The sequence below is a fragment of the Emys orbicularis genome, chromosome 2 (genome assembly GCF_028017835.1).
Source record: "Emys orbicularis isolate rEmyOrb1 chromosome 2, rEmyOrb1.hap1, whole genome shotgun sequence".
Classification (NCBI taxonomy): Eukaryota; Metazoa; Chordata; order Testudines; family Emydidae; genus Emys; species Emys orbicularis.
In genome coordinates this window covers 275656827-275672541 of record NC_088684.1, presented here as the reverse complement: position 1 = coordinate 275672541, position 15715 = coordinate 275656827, and the positions used below count along the sequence as shown (strand labels likewise).

Sequence of the window (15715 nt, the reverse complement as noted above, 5' to 3'; positions counted from 1 at the left end):
TTGCTCTGTCCTCAGTGATTGCTGACTGTAGTGACTTCACTTCCTGGTTGTGTGCACTTCCCGACCAAGTGAAGTAAGCTGTTGTTGCCTCTGTAGAAGCCTTTTATCCTCAGCCTAAGCATTCAGATGAAAGGCTTTCTCCTTAACAGCCTTTGAAGCAACTGACAGTGCAGCCTGTTGGTAGTGCCCTTTTCCCTGTTGGTTGGTAGGTTCTGACCTAAATTTTAGAGTGCTCCTATTTTATTGTCCGCTTCACAACAGAAGTTGGGACTACACTCACTTGCTTTTGTTGCCTGGCTCTGTTTTTCTTTTACCTGATACAGTCTGCTCAGTGTGCTCTTTGTAGCTGCTTAAACTAGGAAATAGAGGCAGAGGTTTGAAATTTAAATGATTAAAAATTTGGATTTTGCCTCTTCACTTTTCTTTTTATAAAAAGTTTTGTGATGAATCCCATTCTGAAGTTTGCAAATTGAAACGTGAGTCTGGAAGTTAGTTAATATTCTCGATGTAATTGTGGCTGTGTTGCACGTATTGCATATCTTAACCTAAGCTCATCCAGGTGTGCATAGCATGGACCAGTAGGTGAGTTAATGTTAGATTATTTTCAGTTTTCAGCCTTAACATTGCATTAACATAGGATTATGTGGATTTAAGAGATGCTGTCACTTGGTGGTCTTTATCCTATTTATAACATGTCTTGCTAGTTCCCATTTTTCCAGAGACATCACCATTTGGAGTGTCTGATAAATCTATCTTTGGAGAAACTTAAGTTTGCTTACTTTTTACTGGCAATTGGAACACCTAGGCAGGCGATTGTGGTTTAAGGGCTCAGAGTTTTGAGCTATGCAAATTATTTCCCATCTGCTTAAAACACCCACAGGTATTACTAAATTTGCTTCTTTATATCTTGTGAGTGTAATAATTCTCAATTTAGTGAAAACTTCTCTAAAATAAAACATACAGCTGTCAAACTGAAAATGTAACACACAATTAATAGCTCACCTTCAGTTATTGTGTAATATCAACAACAGAAGAAAGGAAAGAGAAATGTCTCAGCCATAGTGCAAGGATGTTTTACAGTTAGAGACATAATGAATTGCAAAACTGTATATTTGAGTCTAGGTAACTGATTTGCATAATCATGATGCATAGCTGTTTTTCACTCTGTTCTGGCTATTCATAATCCCCCTTCTCTAGTACACTTTGTATTTAGCAGTTCTAAGTAGTTTGTCTTCAACAGGCAGTTGCTTCAGCTTCACTCCATCTAAAGAGATTCCAGCATGTATGAGAGAAGATTAAAACAAAAAATGTCCTGTAAAACTGATGAAAGTGAAATGATATCTTTTAAAGAAGCTAAATCCTTTTGATTCATTACCTACTTTCTTCTGTTTTACTCACCATCCTCTCAACAAGGCAGCCAAAGGGCTTGGTAGCAGAATTTATTTGTATTATGAACAGCACATAGAAATCCCACTGCTCAAACAGAGTGTGAGAAAATTGCTTGTCCCAAAGACATTACTATCTAAATACATAACACGTAGAGTGGGAGAAAAGTACTCTGTATCCCCATGTTGCAGATGGGCCAATGAAACAACAAGAGATTTGCCCAAGGTCAATACAGGAATTCTGTGGCAGAGCTTAAAATTGAACCTAGATCATTTAAGTCCCTGTCCAGTGCTTTTACCACAAGAACACCCTTCCTCTCTTGAATAACTGTGTATACAGGGGAGTATCCCAGCTCATATTTGTGTATACATGGGAGTATCCCAGCTCATCTATTTGAATTCAGTTCTGAATACAGCGTAAAGAAATGTGTTGCATTTACTATGGAGAGAAGAGCCTTGATGATCTATCTGTAGGGAGGGAAGGAGATTATTAGAAATAATGAGATGAAAGGAGAGAGGAGATGGAAAGAAGTATGGGCTGGATGAATGGACTGTAAGGTGGATAGAAAACTGGCTAGATCGTCGGGCTCAACGGGTGGAGCCATTGATCACTATGTCTAGTTGGCAGCCGGTTTCAAGCGGAGTGCCCCAAGGGTCGGTCCTGGGGCCAGTTTTGTTTAATATCTTTATTAATGATCTGGAGGATGGTGTGGACTGCACTCTCAGCAAGTTTGCAGATGACACTAAACTGGGAGGTGTGGTAGATACGCTGGAAGGTAGGGATCAGATACAGAGGGACCTAGACAAATTAGAGGATTTGGCCAAAAGAAACCTGATGAGGTTCAACAAGGACAAGTGCAGAGTCCTGCACTTAGGACGGAAGAATCCTATGCACTGCTACAGACTAGGGACCGAATGGCTAGGTAGCAGTTCTGCAGAAAAGGACCTAGGGGTCACAGTGGATGAGAAGCTGGATATGAGTCAACAGTGTGCTCTTGTTGCCAAGAAGGCTAATGGCATTTTGGGCTGTATAAGTAGGGGCATTGCCAGCAGATCGAGGAACGTGATCGTTCCCCTTTATTCGACATTGGTGAGGCCTCATCTGGAGTACTGTGTCCAGTTTTGGGCCCCACACTACAAGAAGGATGTGGAAATATTGGAAAGAGTCCAGCGGAGGGCAACAAAAATGACTTATGAGGAGAGGCTAAGGGAACTGGGATTGTTTAGTCTCCAGAGGTGAAGAATGAGGGGGGATTTGATAGCTGCTTTCAACTACCTGAGGGGGGGTTCCAAAGAGGATGGAGCTCGGCTGTTCTCAGTGGTGGCAGATGACAGAACAAGGAGCAATGGTCTCAAGTTGCAGTGGGGGAGGTCTAGGTTGGATATTAGGAAACACTATTTCACTAGGAGGGTGGTGAAGCACTGGAATGCTTTACCTAGGGAGGTAAACCTTCCTTGGAGGTTTTTAAGGCCCGGCTTGACAAAGCCCTGTCTGGGATGATTTAGTTGGGAATTGGTCCTGCTTTGAGCAGGGGGTTGGACTAGATGACTTCCTGAGGTCCCTTCCAACCCTGATATTCTATGATTCTATGGTGATTCTATGGATGATGGGTGACCAGAATAACTAACTGTTTAAAGTGAATGTGGTTTTTTTTTTTTTAAATTTGGCAACCCATTTTGTTTTATATATATTTAATTTGATACTTTATTACAATTGGAAAGTGCTTCCTGTTTTAGGTAATAACCACATCTTAAGCTAATAAACTCTTCAACTTTTTTAATTCATTTTTTGTACTTCCAAGGTATGACTACTTCATAAACTGGAAACACCTTAAACTATATAATATAACATGCACACTTTTAATTTATAAAACCATTTACACAGGAAAAAACAAGCAGCATCTTGGTATAAATTGCCCTCTAGCAGAAAATAAGAAATTCATTTAACCCAGCAAGTTTGATATTTATCCTTTACAGGCAAAAGAGTGTGAAAATTAAGCCATTATTACATATGTGTAAAATACAGCCCAAGAGTTTTCTTGCTTGTGTTTTACATTACAAATTCCAGTTTTCCTCTGTACTGGAGAATGGGAGAACTGCTGAGATTGATTTAAGAGATTGAAATTGGTGCTGTAGTTTCCCTTTTCCAAGGGGAGGTTTAGTCAAATTGTTTATACTTTTGAGTTGTTTGTTGAAACCTGTTTAACTGAAGACTCCAGATTACTAGGTGAAAAAGCTCTTTCTGAAAGCGTGAACATTTCCTCCCCTTTAAGTTAGGTCTGGGAAGCTACACTTAGGTTTCAGTGCCACTCACACTTGTGAGTCTTGTGTTTTTGTTGAAAGTTAGGAGAATAATTTTCTTATGGTGGTTAACATGGGTAGGTTTGGGGAAAGTTGGTGGATTTTCCCCCTTTTTTAAATAGGGATTTGAATGAAGAGAATTTAGAAGGCATTAAGGTAGCATAGAATGATACAAAAGGAGCAGTGGGACAGGAGGCTTGAACAGAGTGATGGTAATGCGGAGGAGTAGGAAGAAATGAGCAGAGACGTGGTAGGCAGGGGATAGCTGTGCAAAATCTTGAAGCTGAGAATGAGGAAATTTTGATGTTGAAGCTGAAAGGAGACTAGGGCTTTGTCTTCACTACCCGCCGATCCGGCGGGTAGCAATCGGTTTATCGGGGATCGGCTTACCGCGTCTAGTGAAGACGCGGTAAAATCGATCCCTGATCGCTCTGCCGTCGACTCCGGAAATCCACCTCGGCAGGAGGCGGCAGCGGAGTCGGCGGCAGCGCGGCAGCGGTCGACTTTCCCGCGTCCTCACCGCTAGGTAAGCCGACCTAAAATACGCAACTTCAGCTACGGTATTCACGTAGCTGAAGTTGCGTATCTTAGGTCGGACCCCCGCTGTAGTGTAGACCTAGCCTAGTAGAAGACATGAGAGGGAGTGGTGTTAGTCTTGGAAAAGAAGATTTTAGCTATGGCATTTTGCATAAACTTGAGCAGAGCAAGAGGGGCTGTAGTAGTCAGTGTAGGAAGCAAGAATTTTCGCCATGGAGGTGTGGATGACTGAGATTTTGAGATGTCAGGAAATCAGATGTGACTTGCTTACAGCCTGTGTGTAGGGAGAGACCTGAATAGAATCACAAGTTGAAAACTTGAGTAATTTGGAGGATGGTGATATCAAATGTTGTAGACGAGAGGAAAATGGAGTCCAGTTTTCAGCTACACTGTGTTTGGGCTGGTGCAGAAACATTACATGCTAGATTGGCTCCATTCCTATTCCCTTTCTTTCAGTTCAACTTGAAAGTTTATCTTGGACAAAGAAAATAAACTCCCTTCTCTTCAATTTAATTTCCAGTTTTCCAGTTATCATAATGCTGCATTATTTGGAGTGCCAATACTGCTGGAGAATGTTTTGTTAAAAGCAAACTTTCCTTTGGAATTTAGATTAAAAAAAAAATCTCATGCAGCCAGGAGGGTGTGAGTTGACAGCAGTTGAACTTGTGATTCCAAGAAGTCTTGGGGTTTCAGGTTTTTAATTATTACAGCTAGAATTACTTGAAGAATTTAATGTTTTTACTTTTGGCCGTGTATCTGCTTAAAAATGTAATAAGAAATTAAAATATATGGTGGTGTAAGTTATAGAACTTCATAGGTATTGAATAGCTTTATAAATACCAGTTAAAAATCTCAGGTCACCACAATGAAGTACCATATTTTGTCTTACTCTTCAGCATCAGACTAAGTGAAAATATAAGCATGCTACAGTAGAAAAATAATGTAAATGTTAGACTGTGATTTTTTGCATTGCAAGCTTGCTGCTCTGCTAACAAACTAATGTTCAGAAATGATTTTCTTTATTAAAACTAATGTCTTTGGTCCTCAGCAACGCAACATTCATATTATATCATAACTTCAGTATTTACAGAATTAACTGCTGATAGTTTTTTAAAAAGTAAACTTAAAACTTGGTATCAGTGTTAACATTTTTTCCCCTCTAGGATACTAAACTTCCTTCATCTGTTCGGAATACACTTTTGGAGCTTTTTGGGCAAATAGAGCGAGAGTTTGAAAACCTTTATATTGAAAATTTGGAATGTGAGTATGATTTTCTTATAACTTGAAAACAACTATGTGGAATTAGATTATAGTAGGATTCATTGTGGTCATAAAATACTCTGTATGCTAGAAAGTAATGTACCCTTATTTAGGACGTTTCAAATGGCCCAAAATCATATCCCTAAATTGGAGTCTGCCCCTTTTCTGAAAAAGTGCCTTGGGATCTTTTCCCCAAGGAGTTAGGACTCCTGTTGTGTCTTACCTGAAAGAGAGAACGCGGGCAGCATTGTGCTCCTTAGCACCATACTGGGGAATTGTTTCAGTATTGACTCAGAAGGGAAACGTGCCGTCTCCCATATCAGCAGTGCAGCTTCCTGCATGACACAGGTGTTCTTAGAGGTCTCCAATCAAGGTATTAATTGGACCTAACCCAATTAGGTTGTGAGATGAGATAGGATTATAGTTCTAGTATGTCTACAGGCCATTATTTTTTGTTAGTGTGGGCTACTTTAGTAAAGAGGATTCACAATACATATACACCGCTACCTCGATATAACGCGACCCGATTTAACACGAATTCGGATATAATGCGGTGAAGCAGTGCTCGGTGGGGGCGGGGCTGCGCACTCCAGTGGATCAAAGCAAGTTCAATATAACATGGTTTCACCTATAACATGGTAAGATTTTTTGCAATACCTGAGGTTTCCTGATTAGTTAGTATATTATACACAAAAAACATTAAAAGAACATTGTTGCAAAGTCAAGCACTCAAAACTTGGGAAATGCCTAGGGTCTTGTTGAAAAAAAGTATGTGATCATATAATTTAAGACTGCATTATAATGCATATACACAAGGGCTCAAATTAAGGTTGCACAGCAAGCCTTAATTCTGATATTTCCTTACTTTTGATTGTTCAACTCTGCAGCCTTAAAGTTCTTTGAACAGTGTGTGTGTAATTTCTTGGTATTTTTAAAAAGCAAACCGAAAAAAAAAAAAATTCTGGCATCTAGTAGACATCCACATCATTCATTAGCAGGGTTGGAACTTTTAGAGCCACCATACACACCTTTGTAATTAGGAGTAACTGGTAGCAATAGTAGATTGCCATCCTCTGTGCGAATTAGCACTAGAGGAGAATATGGGACATTTTGCCAGTGGGTTTTGCAGGTATTTGCTGACGACTGGAATGATGAGACCAGGTTGTCTTGGGTTCCATTCCAGACTCTGGAGGGGACTGTGCTCTCCCCTCTTTTCCCCCACAGTATGACCCCTTCTGTCCCACTCCCTCCACTCCAGTCTGTCCCTATTCCAGTTCTCTCTTTCCCACCCTGGCTCGGTGTCTCAGTTCCATTCTACTCATCTAGCTAGTCCCACTCTCCACTCCTCAGGCTTCTCATCCCAATCCCAGTCTCCTTGTCCAGTCATTCCCAGCTCCTTGTCTCCAGCCGTTGTGCCCAGCCATTCGCAGTTTCCCCTCTCAGCTCTTCATCCGATCTCTGTCCCTGCCCTGGCCAACCATTACATCCCATGCATGTTCCCCATCCCAAAGCTCCCTGTCTAATTTCAGTGTCCGTCCCGTCCCCCCCATATACACACACTCCTGCACTCACTGTCAGTCTCCTTGCCGGGGCTCTCTCCCCAGTTACTTATTAGATATGTCTCCTCTTCCACCTACTGGCTCCCATTCCTACTCTCCTTGTCCAGCCAGTCCCTCCTCCCTTTCCCCCTGGGCTCCTTGTGCCAATTTTACTGAACCAACAGGTCTGCTTTGTCTCCCTCTACATTCAAATCAACCAGCTTCCTCCTCCATGCTGCTACCAGCCCTGCTTATAAAAATTTTTATAGTACAAATGGTGAGTGTGGGTAGTTTAGAGAAGTAATGGTAAAAGTACATTGTGCAATACTGTATGCACACAGTATCAGAGGTAATGTTGAGATTCTCATTCATGTTGTGAACATAGTTTTTTATGCTTACATGCAAAAACTACTTTTGTATTACAGTAAATGTTTATGGAACACTTGAATGAAACACATTAAATGTATAGTACAAACATCGAATTTTTCTTTTAAAAAATAAGTTAATCTTAATTAAGATACTTCTAGGAATAAAATGCATTACTGCTGGGAGAATTCTGTGCCAAAAAATTAAAAATTCCGCACACAATATTTTAAAGTTCTGCGTATTTTATTTGTCAAAATAACACAATACAATCACACCAGTTTCAATTATTTTTGGTCATTTATTTCAAAATACCTGTCAGTGAGTATGTTTGTAACAATACAGACAACAAAGTTTCAGGAAATGTTTTTTGACAAATTCCTTATTAGGCATATTAATACAGAACTCTGAGTAATAATTCATTTAAACTACAATACAGAACAGTATTTCCTGCACTCCATGAAGCAGTGCAAAGGCTGGGGGGAGTCAGGGGTAACGGAGGAGCTGAGGGAGAGGGAGGTAAATTGCTGGGAAGGAGCCTGGATGTGAACTTGGAGGGTTGTTTGATATGGGTGGGGAAAAGTATGGAACAGGTTTTTTGTGGGGACAGGGAGGGATTGTTAGGGGGCTTCCCCCATGCAGATCCTGGCTGACTCCTAGCCTCTCCCATTCTGTCAGGTACATCTGCCCTGTCCTCATGTGTTCCTGCATCCCCATGTGTCCTTGCACCCCCTGTCCACATGTCTCTCCATCCCAGTCAGACACCCACTCCCTCCATCCCCATATGGCCCTGCACCCCTGTCCCCATGTGTCTCTTTGCCCCCACACAGCCATTCCCTCGTCCCTATGTGTCCCTGAACCACCTCCCCATCCCTGTGTCCCTGAACCACCTCCCCTATCACCATGTGGACCTGCACCTCCACTCCCATTCAGCCCCTGTCCCAGTCTGTCCTCCCCCACTAGCCCTTATGAGCCCCTGTCTGACCCCCCCACCAGCACCCCCATGCTGTCTGTCTCTCCATAGCCCCTGTCTCCTGACCTGTGAAGAAGGCTCTGCAGGCTCTTTCTCTTCCCTAGCTGGCTGGGAGCTGCTGTGTTCTAGCACCACTGCACCCTATGGTGGGCAAAAGGTGGAACTGCAGCAACATTTTGGCAGAAGCTTTTTTTGAGCAAACAATTTAAAATATGGCTCATTAATTATATGCATACACAGTAGTGCAGAATTCCCCCAGGAGTAATGAGTGTTCTTGTTTAATCTTATTAGCTTCAATATGCTGTTGCCCTACTGTATCTTTTTGATTTTCAGCAATGCACTAACTTCAAATGAATAGCATACAGAAGGAAAAACTCTGCTTTATAACTTAATAGAACCTAGAAATGACTTGCTAATTGTGGATGAAATAACTGCTATGAGGCCACAGACTTCCATTCACTTCCTGAATTTCCATTTTTTGAGTGGAGTTAGTTTGATGCATGGGTTCTACACACATTACAGGTATTGTCCTGTTAATGTTCAGTCACATCTGCTAGCAAACTGTAATGAGAAGTGATGAGACTGTTTGTTTGGCAAAGTTTCCTTGGAAGCTGGGTCAAGGTTTATCTTTGGTTGGGAAGTTCAGCATGACATTTTGTCTTTGTTTAGAACATGCAGACTGCTTTTATAAGATTATAATAAACTACTCTTGTGACTCATAACATAAAATAGATGACTTAATACCACAAAATTCCTTAGAGTACAGTATTTTAATTATGTGCTTTTAATTGCGTATTTATGTTAACTTTTTTTGCTACTGTTAGTACGTCGAGAGGTCGATACACTTAATGAGCGCTTAGCAGTTGAAGGACAGACAATTGACGGAGCTGAACTGAGCAAAGGACAACTGAAAACAAAAGGTAAGATAAATATTAACAAATATTAGGTTTTCTGTAGCTTGCTTTTCCTACTTAGCTTAACAAAATTTACAATTTCGTTAAAGGGAATTAGTACAATTGCACAAATAAGTTAACAAACCTATTACCCGAAATATTTTCCTTTGAACTTATTTGTCTCAACAGCCAGTCATAGTACCAGTCAGCTTTCACAGAAATTGAAGACCACTTACAAGGCATCTACCAGCAAGGTATGAGACAAACTAAACCTCTCCTTAACGTTCATGTGTACTTATGAGACTAATGTGGCTGTTTTTACATTATAATGTATTGTGTGTTAAGCAGTATAGTTCCATTTCTAAATAAACATGCCTAGTAAAGAATAGTATCTATCTTGGATTCAGCAATTATCCCTCACTACAGAAGTGCTATACTAAACTTCTGTAAGATACGATTTTTAAGAAGGCTAATAGAAATTGGAGTATGGGGGAAGGGATTTTATGGCAGTGTAAACTACAAAAGAGTTACTGTATTTTCATGTTGAAAATACAAAATTAAATAAGTTTTGACTATGAGGACTTCTTTGGGAATGACCTCTAAAACTATCCTTCGAAGGCCTTGCAGTTGAATTGATTTAAACTGGTTGATTGTCTATGTAGTGTGGTTTTGAGCTTTGTCCTATCACAGGTTGTCTATTCTTGATCTTCAAGTATATGATAATGGATATGTTCCCAACCTCTCCATCATGCTCCTTTCCAATTGGCAGATAGTACAAGAAGGGGTGCCTATCTCTCTGCACAGTTGCCACAGTCTTCCCATTTATGTCCAGACTTTGACATTTCTCTCCATTTTTGGTCTTATTTTTGTGTGTGTGTTTATCTACCCATCTTTTCTCCCTCCCATTCCCAAACCACTAGGTGTCTACACACTGCTCTTTTTTTGCTTGGTGTGAGGGTCATTCATTGGTAACTTCCTGGGGAAGGGCAGCAGAGGTGTTTGCAATGAAAAATGGTGCCTGACCTTGTAGATTAAATACATGAACTGTTCCCATGATTAGCTGCATTATGTGCTGCTGTGGGAGTAGAGAGGCATTGTGGGAGGTTTTTACAGGCACCATTTACTACTCTACTTGTTAGTGTGGGAGCATGGATACAGTATGGTGAAGCATACTGTCAGACCCTTGAATTGGTCTGACAGTCGCAAAGGCCTGCCAACAAGCTGGGAAAACATTAGTATAAGAAAGTAAATGCTAAAAATTAACACACTGCTAATTTTTTGGATGATTCAAAGTTAACATTTTGTATATAATCTAGATAAATAAAAAGTAAGATGATGCACTGGGCTGACTTTAAAGTCTGTATTTAATGTGCATGGATTTCTTTAGACAAAATTCATATACAGGGGGAAAAAGAGGATAAGAATGGGATATTGTTTTTTTTATTATTTATTTCAATCTAACAAGTTTGTTCACTTACTCTCTGAAGACTTTTATATAGTTCCTATTGTCGTGGATCAGTGTGCATGCACTGATGTGATGAGAATATACCCCCATTTTTTGTAATGCATAAGTTGCAAATTCTTTAACTAGGCTAGTTAAAATATGGGCAACATAAGATTAGTTGTACAGCTATTTTGTAGTCACAGAATAGTATTTTTCATTTTGATGAATATGCAGAAATTACAGTTTGTAAAGCAGGTATTGAATACTTATCTTCTCTTAATTGCTTGCAATGTAGCACTCAAATTCTTTCCTAGGCAAAGCAGGTGGATCTCGCAACTTCTACGTGGGAAGCTGGGAAATATGGGGTGGAGACTCATGGGTAACTGCTTTGCTTCCCAGTGTGCCAATATGCATGTACAGCTAAGTAGTGGCGAATGGTGGAACATGCAGAATCTCATAATTTTTCATGGGTATCATATCTGTCAACTGTGTGCCATGTCAGAAGACTTTACACTCTTCATTGTTACTCATTTACTGCTTTTACTTGTAGATACAAAACAATGAATCAGAAGAGTAAAAAAGACTGCAGAGCAGGTAGCATCTCTTCCCACTGTGTTCTGCAGAGTTTAACCTCTGCAGTTGGTGGGAGTATGCTCATTTTGAACGGTCACTTTTTTGAGTGGGAAGGTAGTCACTCTTTGGCTTCTGTAAAACAAAGAAACTGTAATGTGCTTAGAGACAGAAGTTCAAGAAAGATGTACATAATAATATCTGGTTAAGAAAATAAAACTTCTCTTGCACTCAAACTCCATAGGAAAATCTGCCAAAATGCTGTAGGATAGCAAGTGCATGGCTAAGTCAGAGGGAATGGAGCCTCAATTTTCCACTTTGAGTGTCAGACTGCTACATTGTGCTTCACTGATCAGGTTCTTCATTCTTCTTTCTACTTGATGCTGTAGTGTAGTTAAATGCCATTTTGACATTCGCCTTTTGAAATGGAAATAACTTGTAACTGGTTTACTATTAAGATGTCAATACAAGATCAAGAAGGTGAGAGTGAGCAGTTCTATGAAAGAAGACTTTATCTAAAATATCTTAAATAGCAAGTGGCAGGGCATATTTTTAATAGGTAGATCCCAAATTAATATCTACATAAGGTATATTTGAAAGTTTTCTCCCGTGTAAAGTCCTTTTTTAATCGATTCAGTGGTATTTGAATAACTTTTTTGCTTCCTATTTGCACTGTAGTTCATGAAGGTGGAAGAAGTAGTAAAATATTCCAGTAAATAAAACCACCTGTGTTTGAAGTGGGAGAAAGCAAAGGAAAACAGATTTGGTTTATCTCTCCTGTAAAGATAATATCTGGTACAGAATTCTTATTCCTGAGTTTTAGCTCCTCAGTGTGGCACAGTAAAAACTGCCCAGGCTCTAAAAGATTTTTATCACTTGGTCTTGGGTGTGAATCAACCATCAGTGGTGGCCACACACCAATCTGAAGAGACAGACACAGTAATTTCTTAATTGGTGGTCGTGGGGCGCTGGGAAGGCTCCTTCCAGAAAACTAAGACAATCCCCAAAGAACTCATTCATAGAAAAAATCATGACTCAAAATCAGAAACCACAAATTTAGAATTCTAACATAAACACCACCTGAAACAAACCCATCAAATCTGTGGGAAGTGCCAAATGGTTTTCAGAGAAGCAGAATTACAAGGTAAATAACTAGCTCTTCCTTATAGGCACCATTTTTTACAGAATTCTTAGTCTTGAAGAGTAAGTAATTTAAGGATTTTTCTAACAGAAACATGTAGCAATGACTACTAAAAAGGGCTTTAAAAATGAAGGCAAATGCCAGATGCTCAAAGTATGGTGTGTCTTAAGTACATGGCTTGACAAGCCTGCCTTGTTGAAGCTCTTTTCCAGAGAGACTTTAATGACAATGGGAAGAAAATGCATAAGAACTTAAACTGACACAATCTTTTTCCAAAACTGAAGATAAAATTGCTTTGCCTAGGTTACTTTGTAATGGCATTTTCAAGAGGGGAGTGTGGGCTCAAGAGCCAAAAGGTGTGTGTATATGTAACTTTGAAATTTGATAAACAGTTGAGAGGTATGTTAGTCCTCTTTCTGTAACTTACTTCTACTATTCTGCTTTGCATACATGGCTCCATTTTGTTTTAAGGAGTATATTAAATCTGAAAGCTGCATTTTAAGATTGTCTTGAAGGTTTTATGATTAATTCTGCAGTATGGTTAAACTACTAATCTCTACCTTGTTTTGTGAGGATTAACCTGTTTCCTTTTAAATGCATCCTTAAGTGATTGTTACTTCTGTTGATTTGAAGCTGTTCTGTTTATTAACAATTTAATTTTGACTTTATAGAGGATTTCGTCATTAGAAGACAGACATGCAAAAAAACTTGGAATATTTTAATTTCCAATATTCTTCCAGGCTTTCTCTGTTTTTATAAAGTCTCTCTTTCCTGGAACAATTTCACTTTGTTTTAATCACGTGATATTTGAATGCCATGTCTGCCTTGCTCAGTCATCACAGATTAATAGAATTTCATTTTTAGTAATATTTTTCCTGAGTAAAACCTCTGATAGAGGAATTTCTTTGTAGCTGAAATGTAGAATTAATTATTTAAGAACCTATTTGCTTTTAAGTCCAGACATTTTAGGGTTTGAATTAACCCGTGTCTGACTACATAACTTAAAATATCTGTTCATAATTATACTTCTGTTAAGAATTTTTTCAGGATGTATCATTCACAGAGTTTGTATCCAACTTTGGGGTGCCATCTTCCTCATAGTACCCTTGTTAAATGAGCCCCAAAGCTTGTGAAAATGAAGGAGTAGTACCTACAGCATAGATGAGCAAAGCTTGTTTTTATCCCCTTTGTATTGGGGGATTTTCTGTTTATACATGCTTAGTTTCAGCATGTCTCTGGACATCTGTCATGTTCCGGCAAGGCAAATTGTATTTCTGTCTTGCTTTCTCTTCTTTATATACTTCACTTCCCTTTGATCTGGAATTTATCCAATTCAGATACCCTAATATGGATGGGTCACCATTGTTTTCAGCGTTCCTGCACTAATATAATGATTTATTTTCCTGTAAGATGGGTATATTTCCCCTAGGTTCTGTTATCTGCTTTCTTGTTCTGTTAGTGCTTATCTAAATACTAATTTTGATTTAATAAAAAGTTCTTCATAACAGCACTGAATCTAAGGGAATGTGACCAGCAAGTGGCTCAGATTTTTTGACACTTTTGTGAAAAAATGCTTCATTATCATGCAAATAGAACTGCTTGCATATGCTTCCTGGTTAATTCTTATATACTGCAAAATGTTAAAGATTTAAAGCTAATTGAATTTTTTTTGCAATTTTGAAGAAAAAAGTGGCTCAACATTTTTGGATTTTTTTTTACACGTTTTTGGCAGCTCTACATATTGTATGGAAACAAATTTCCCCAGACTTATATAATACAATATAGTTCACATCAGACAGCAAAATACAAGCTATCCTCAGACCCTCAGGCACATAACCATTTGTGGGGAGGGGAAGGGAAATTCTTTTAGCCAAGGACCTCCTACCAAACTGAATGGAAAGCGTAGACATTGGGCCAAATTCTGCTCTGTGGTATCTGTGCAATCTCATTGTATTGCATTATTCTAACCCAGGACAAAATGTGTCCCATTGTCTTTATAAGAAAACATCTAGCGCATATGCATCAAAAGACTTATTTTTCTGCAGTTAAAGGTCAAGAAACTCTTGAAAAATAATGAACTATAAGAAAAGTGAGAGCTGATTATAAAAATCTTATCTATTTATGTTAACAAAGGCTGTGCATACTGCCTTTTTGGGGGTGATTAATAATTATCTGCAGATTGATAGGAAAAATAAATTGTTCTCTCTGCTGTTATAGATTGTATCCAGTTTCAAAACTACAACATCAAGGGCAATCTGTCAACTGGTGAAGGAGTATGTTGGCCACAGGGATGGTATTTGGGATGTCAGTGTCACGAAAACTCAGCCAGTGGTGTTGGGGACAGCATCTGCTGGTAATGTTTTGTTTTAACTCCGGTAGCTCTCACAAAATGTTTGTGTTAGATTCAGTAAGAAGTGTAATTAGATTTAAAGCATAAGTGAAAGCTTAGTTGCATTCTATATATGAGAATGTCTTCATGGGTCTTTTATGTTAGATCTTAATTTAATTGCATTTGTTTGGCTAACTGTCCGTTCAAGTAGTTTATATAGTTACCCTGATAATAGAATTATATTAAGGAGGTTCAGCATCTTAAACTCTCTAAACAAAATGAAATGGATTTATCTGAAATTCTGTTTAGCCTGGGCATATGTGGGAAAGTTCAAGCATCCTAGTTGGGTGTTAGCCGTCAACCCTGTGTTAGCGGTGATCCACTTACAATTTAATGGCTATTCAGTGTGCTAAAAGGAATGGATTTAGTATCATTTAGGGAGATCCTTTTTTTCCCACTCAAAAGTCCTATAAGGTGGTTTTGGGTTGTTGTTAACTTTGAGGGTACTCACATGGGATACCACAATTGAGGGAGATGACTTATTGTTAACTGTGTACATATAGCCTGTGTCTGGTTTTGTGTATGTTAATGAGCCCTTTGGGAAGCAGTATCATTAATATAGTGATGACAGTTCTCTTCTTTGTTTCTGTGGGATCCAGAGGTGCAGTAGTGATTGCTTCCATACATTTAATTGTATGGTGTCTGAGCCATACAACTGAAAGTAATCCATGGCTTTTGATGCTACTTAAGCATCTAGAAACAGCTGAAGGATCTGTAAGCATCACAGATTGAGGACCTTATTAATACATATTCTTCCTCAGTTGAGAGGCAGATACTACAGCCATCAATTCACACTAGCATCACCTCCATATGAGCCCCTATCTTGAACGGGCACTGAGAAAGTAAAGCTTTGTTACTTCTAGGTTGGATAATATGTTCTAATTGGTGCTACCTTAGAGAGTAGATCAGCATGTGAAGATG

At 39.1% G+C, this 15715-nt stretch overlaps 1 protein-coding gene across 1 annotated transcript in view; it reads left to right on the top strand.

Moving 5' to 3' along the window:
• Nucleotides 1-15715, top strand: part of WDR37 (WD repeat domain 37) — a 62465-nt gene that overhangs the window by 12102 nt on the left and 34648 nt on the right. Inside the window, exons 3-6 of the mRNA XM_065398947.1 lie at nucleotides 5387-5483; nucleotides 9182-9277; nucleotides 9440-9504; nucleotides 14623-14758. Of these exons, the coding sequence (XP_065255019.1) occupies nucleotides 5387-5483; nucleotides 9182-9277; nucleotides 9440-9504; nucleotides 14623-14758 (394 nt within the window). The remainder of the gene's footprint in view (nucleotides 1-5386; nucleotides 5484-9181; nucleotides 9278-9439; nucleotides 9505-14622; nucleotides 14759-15715) is intronic.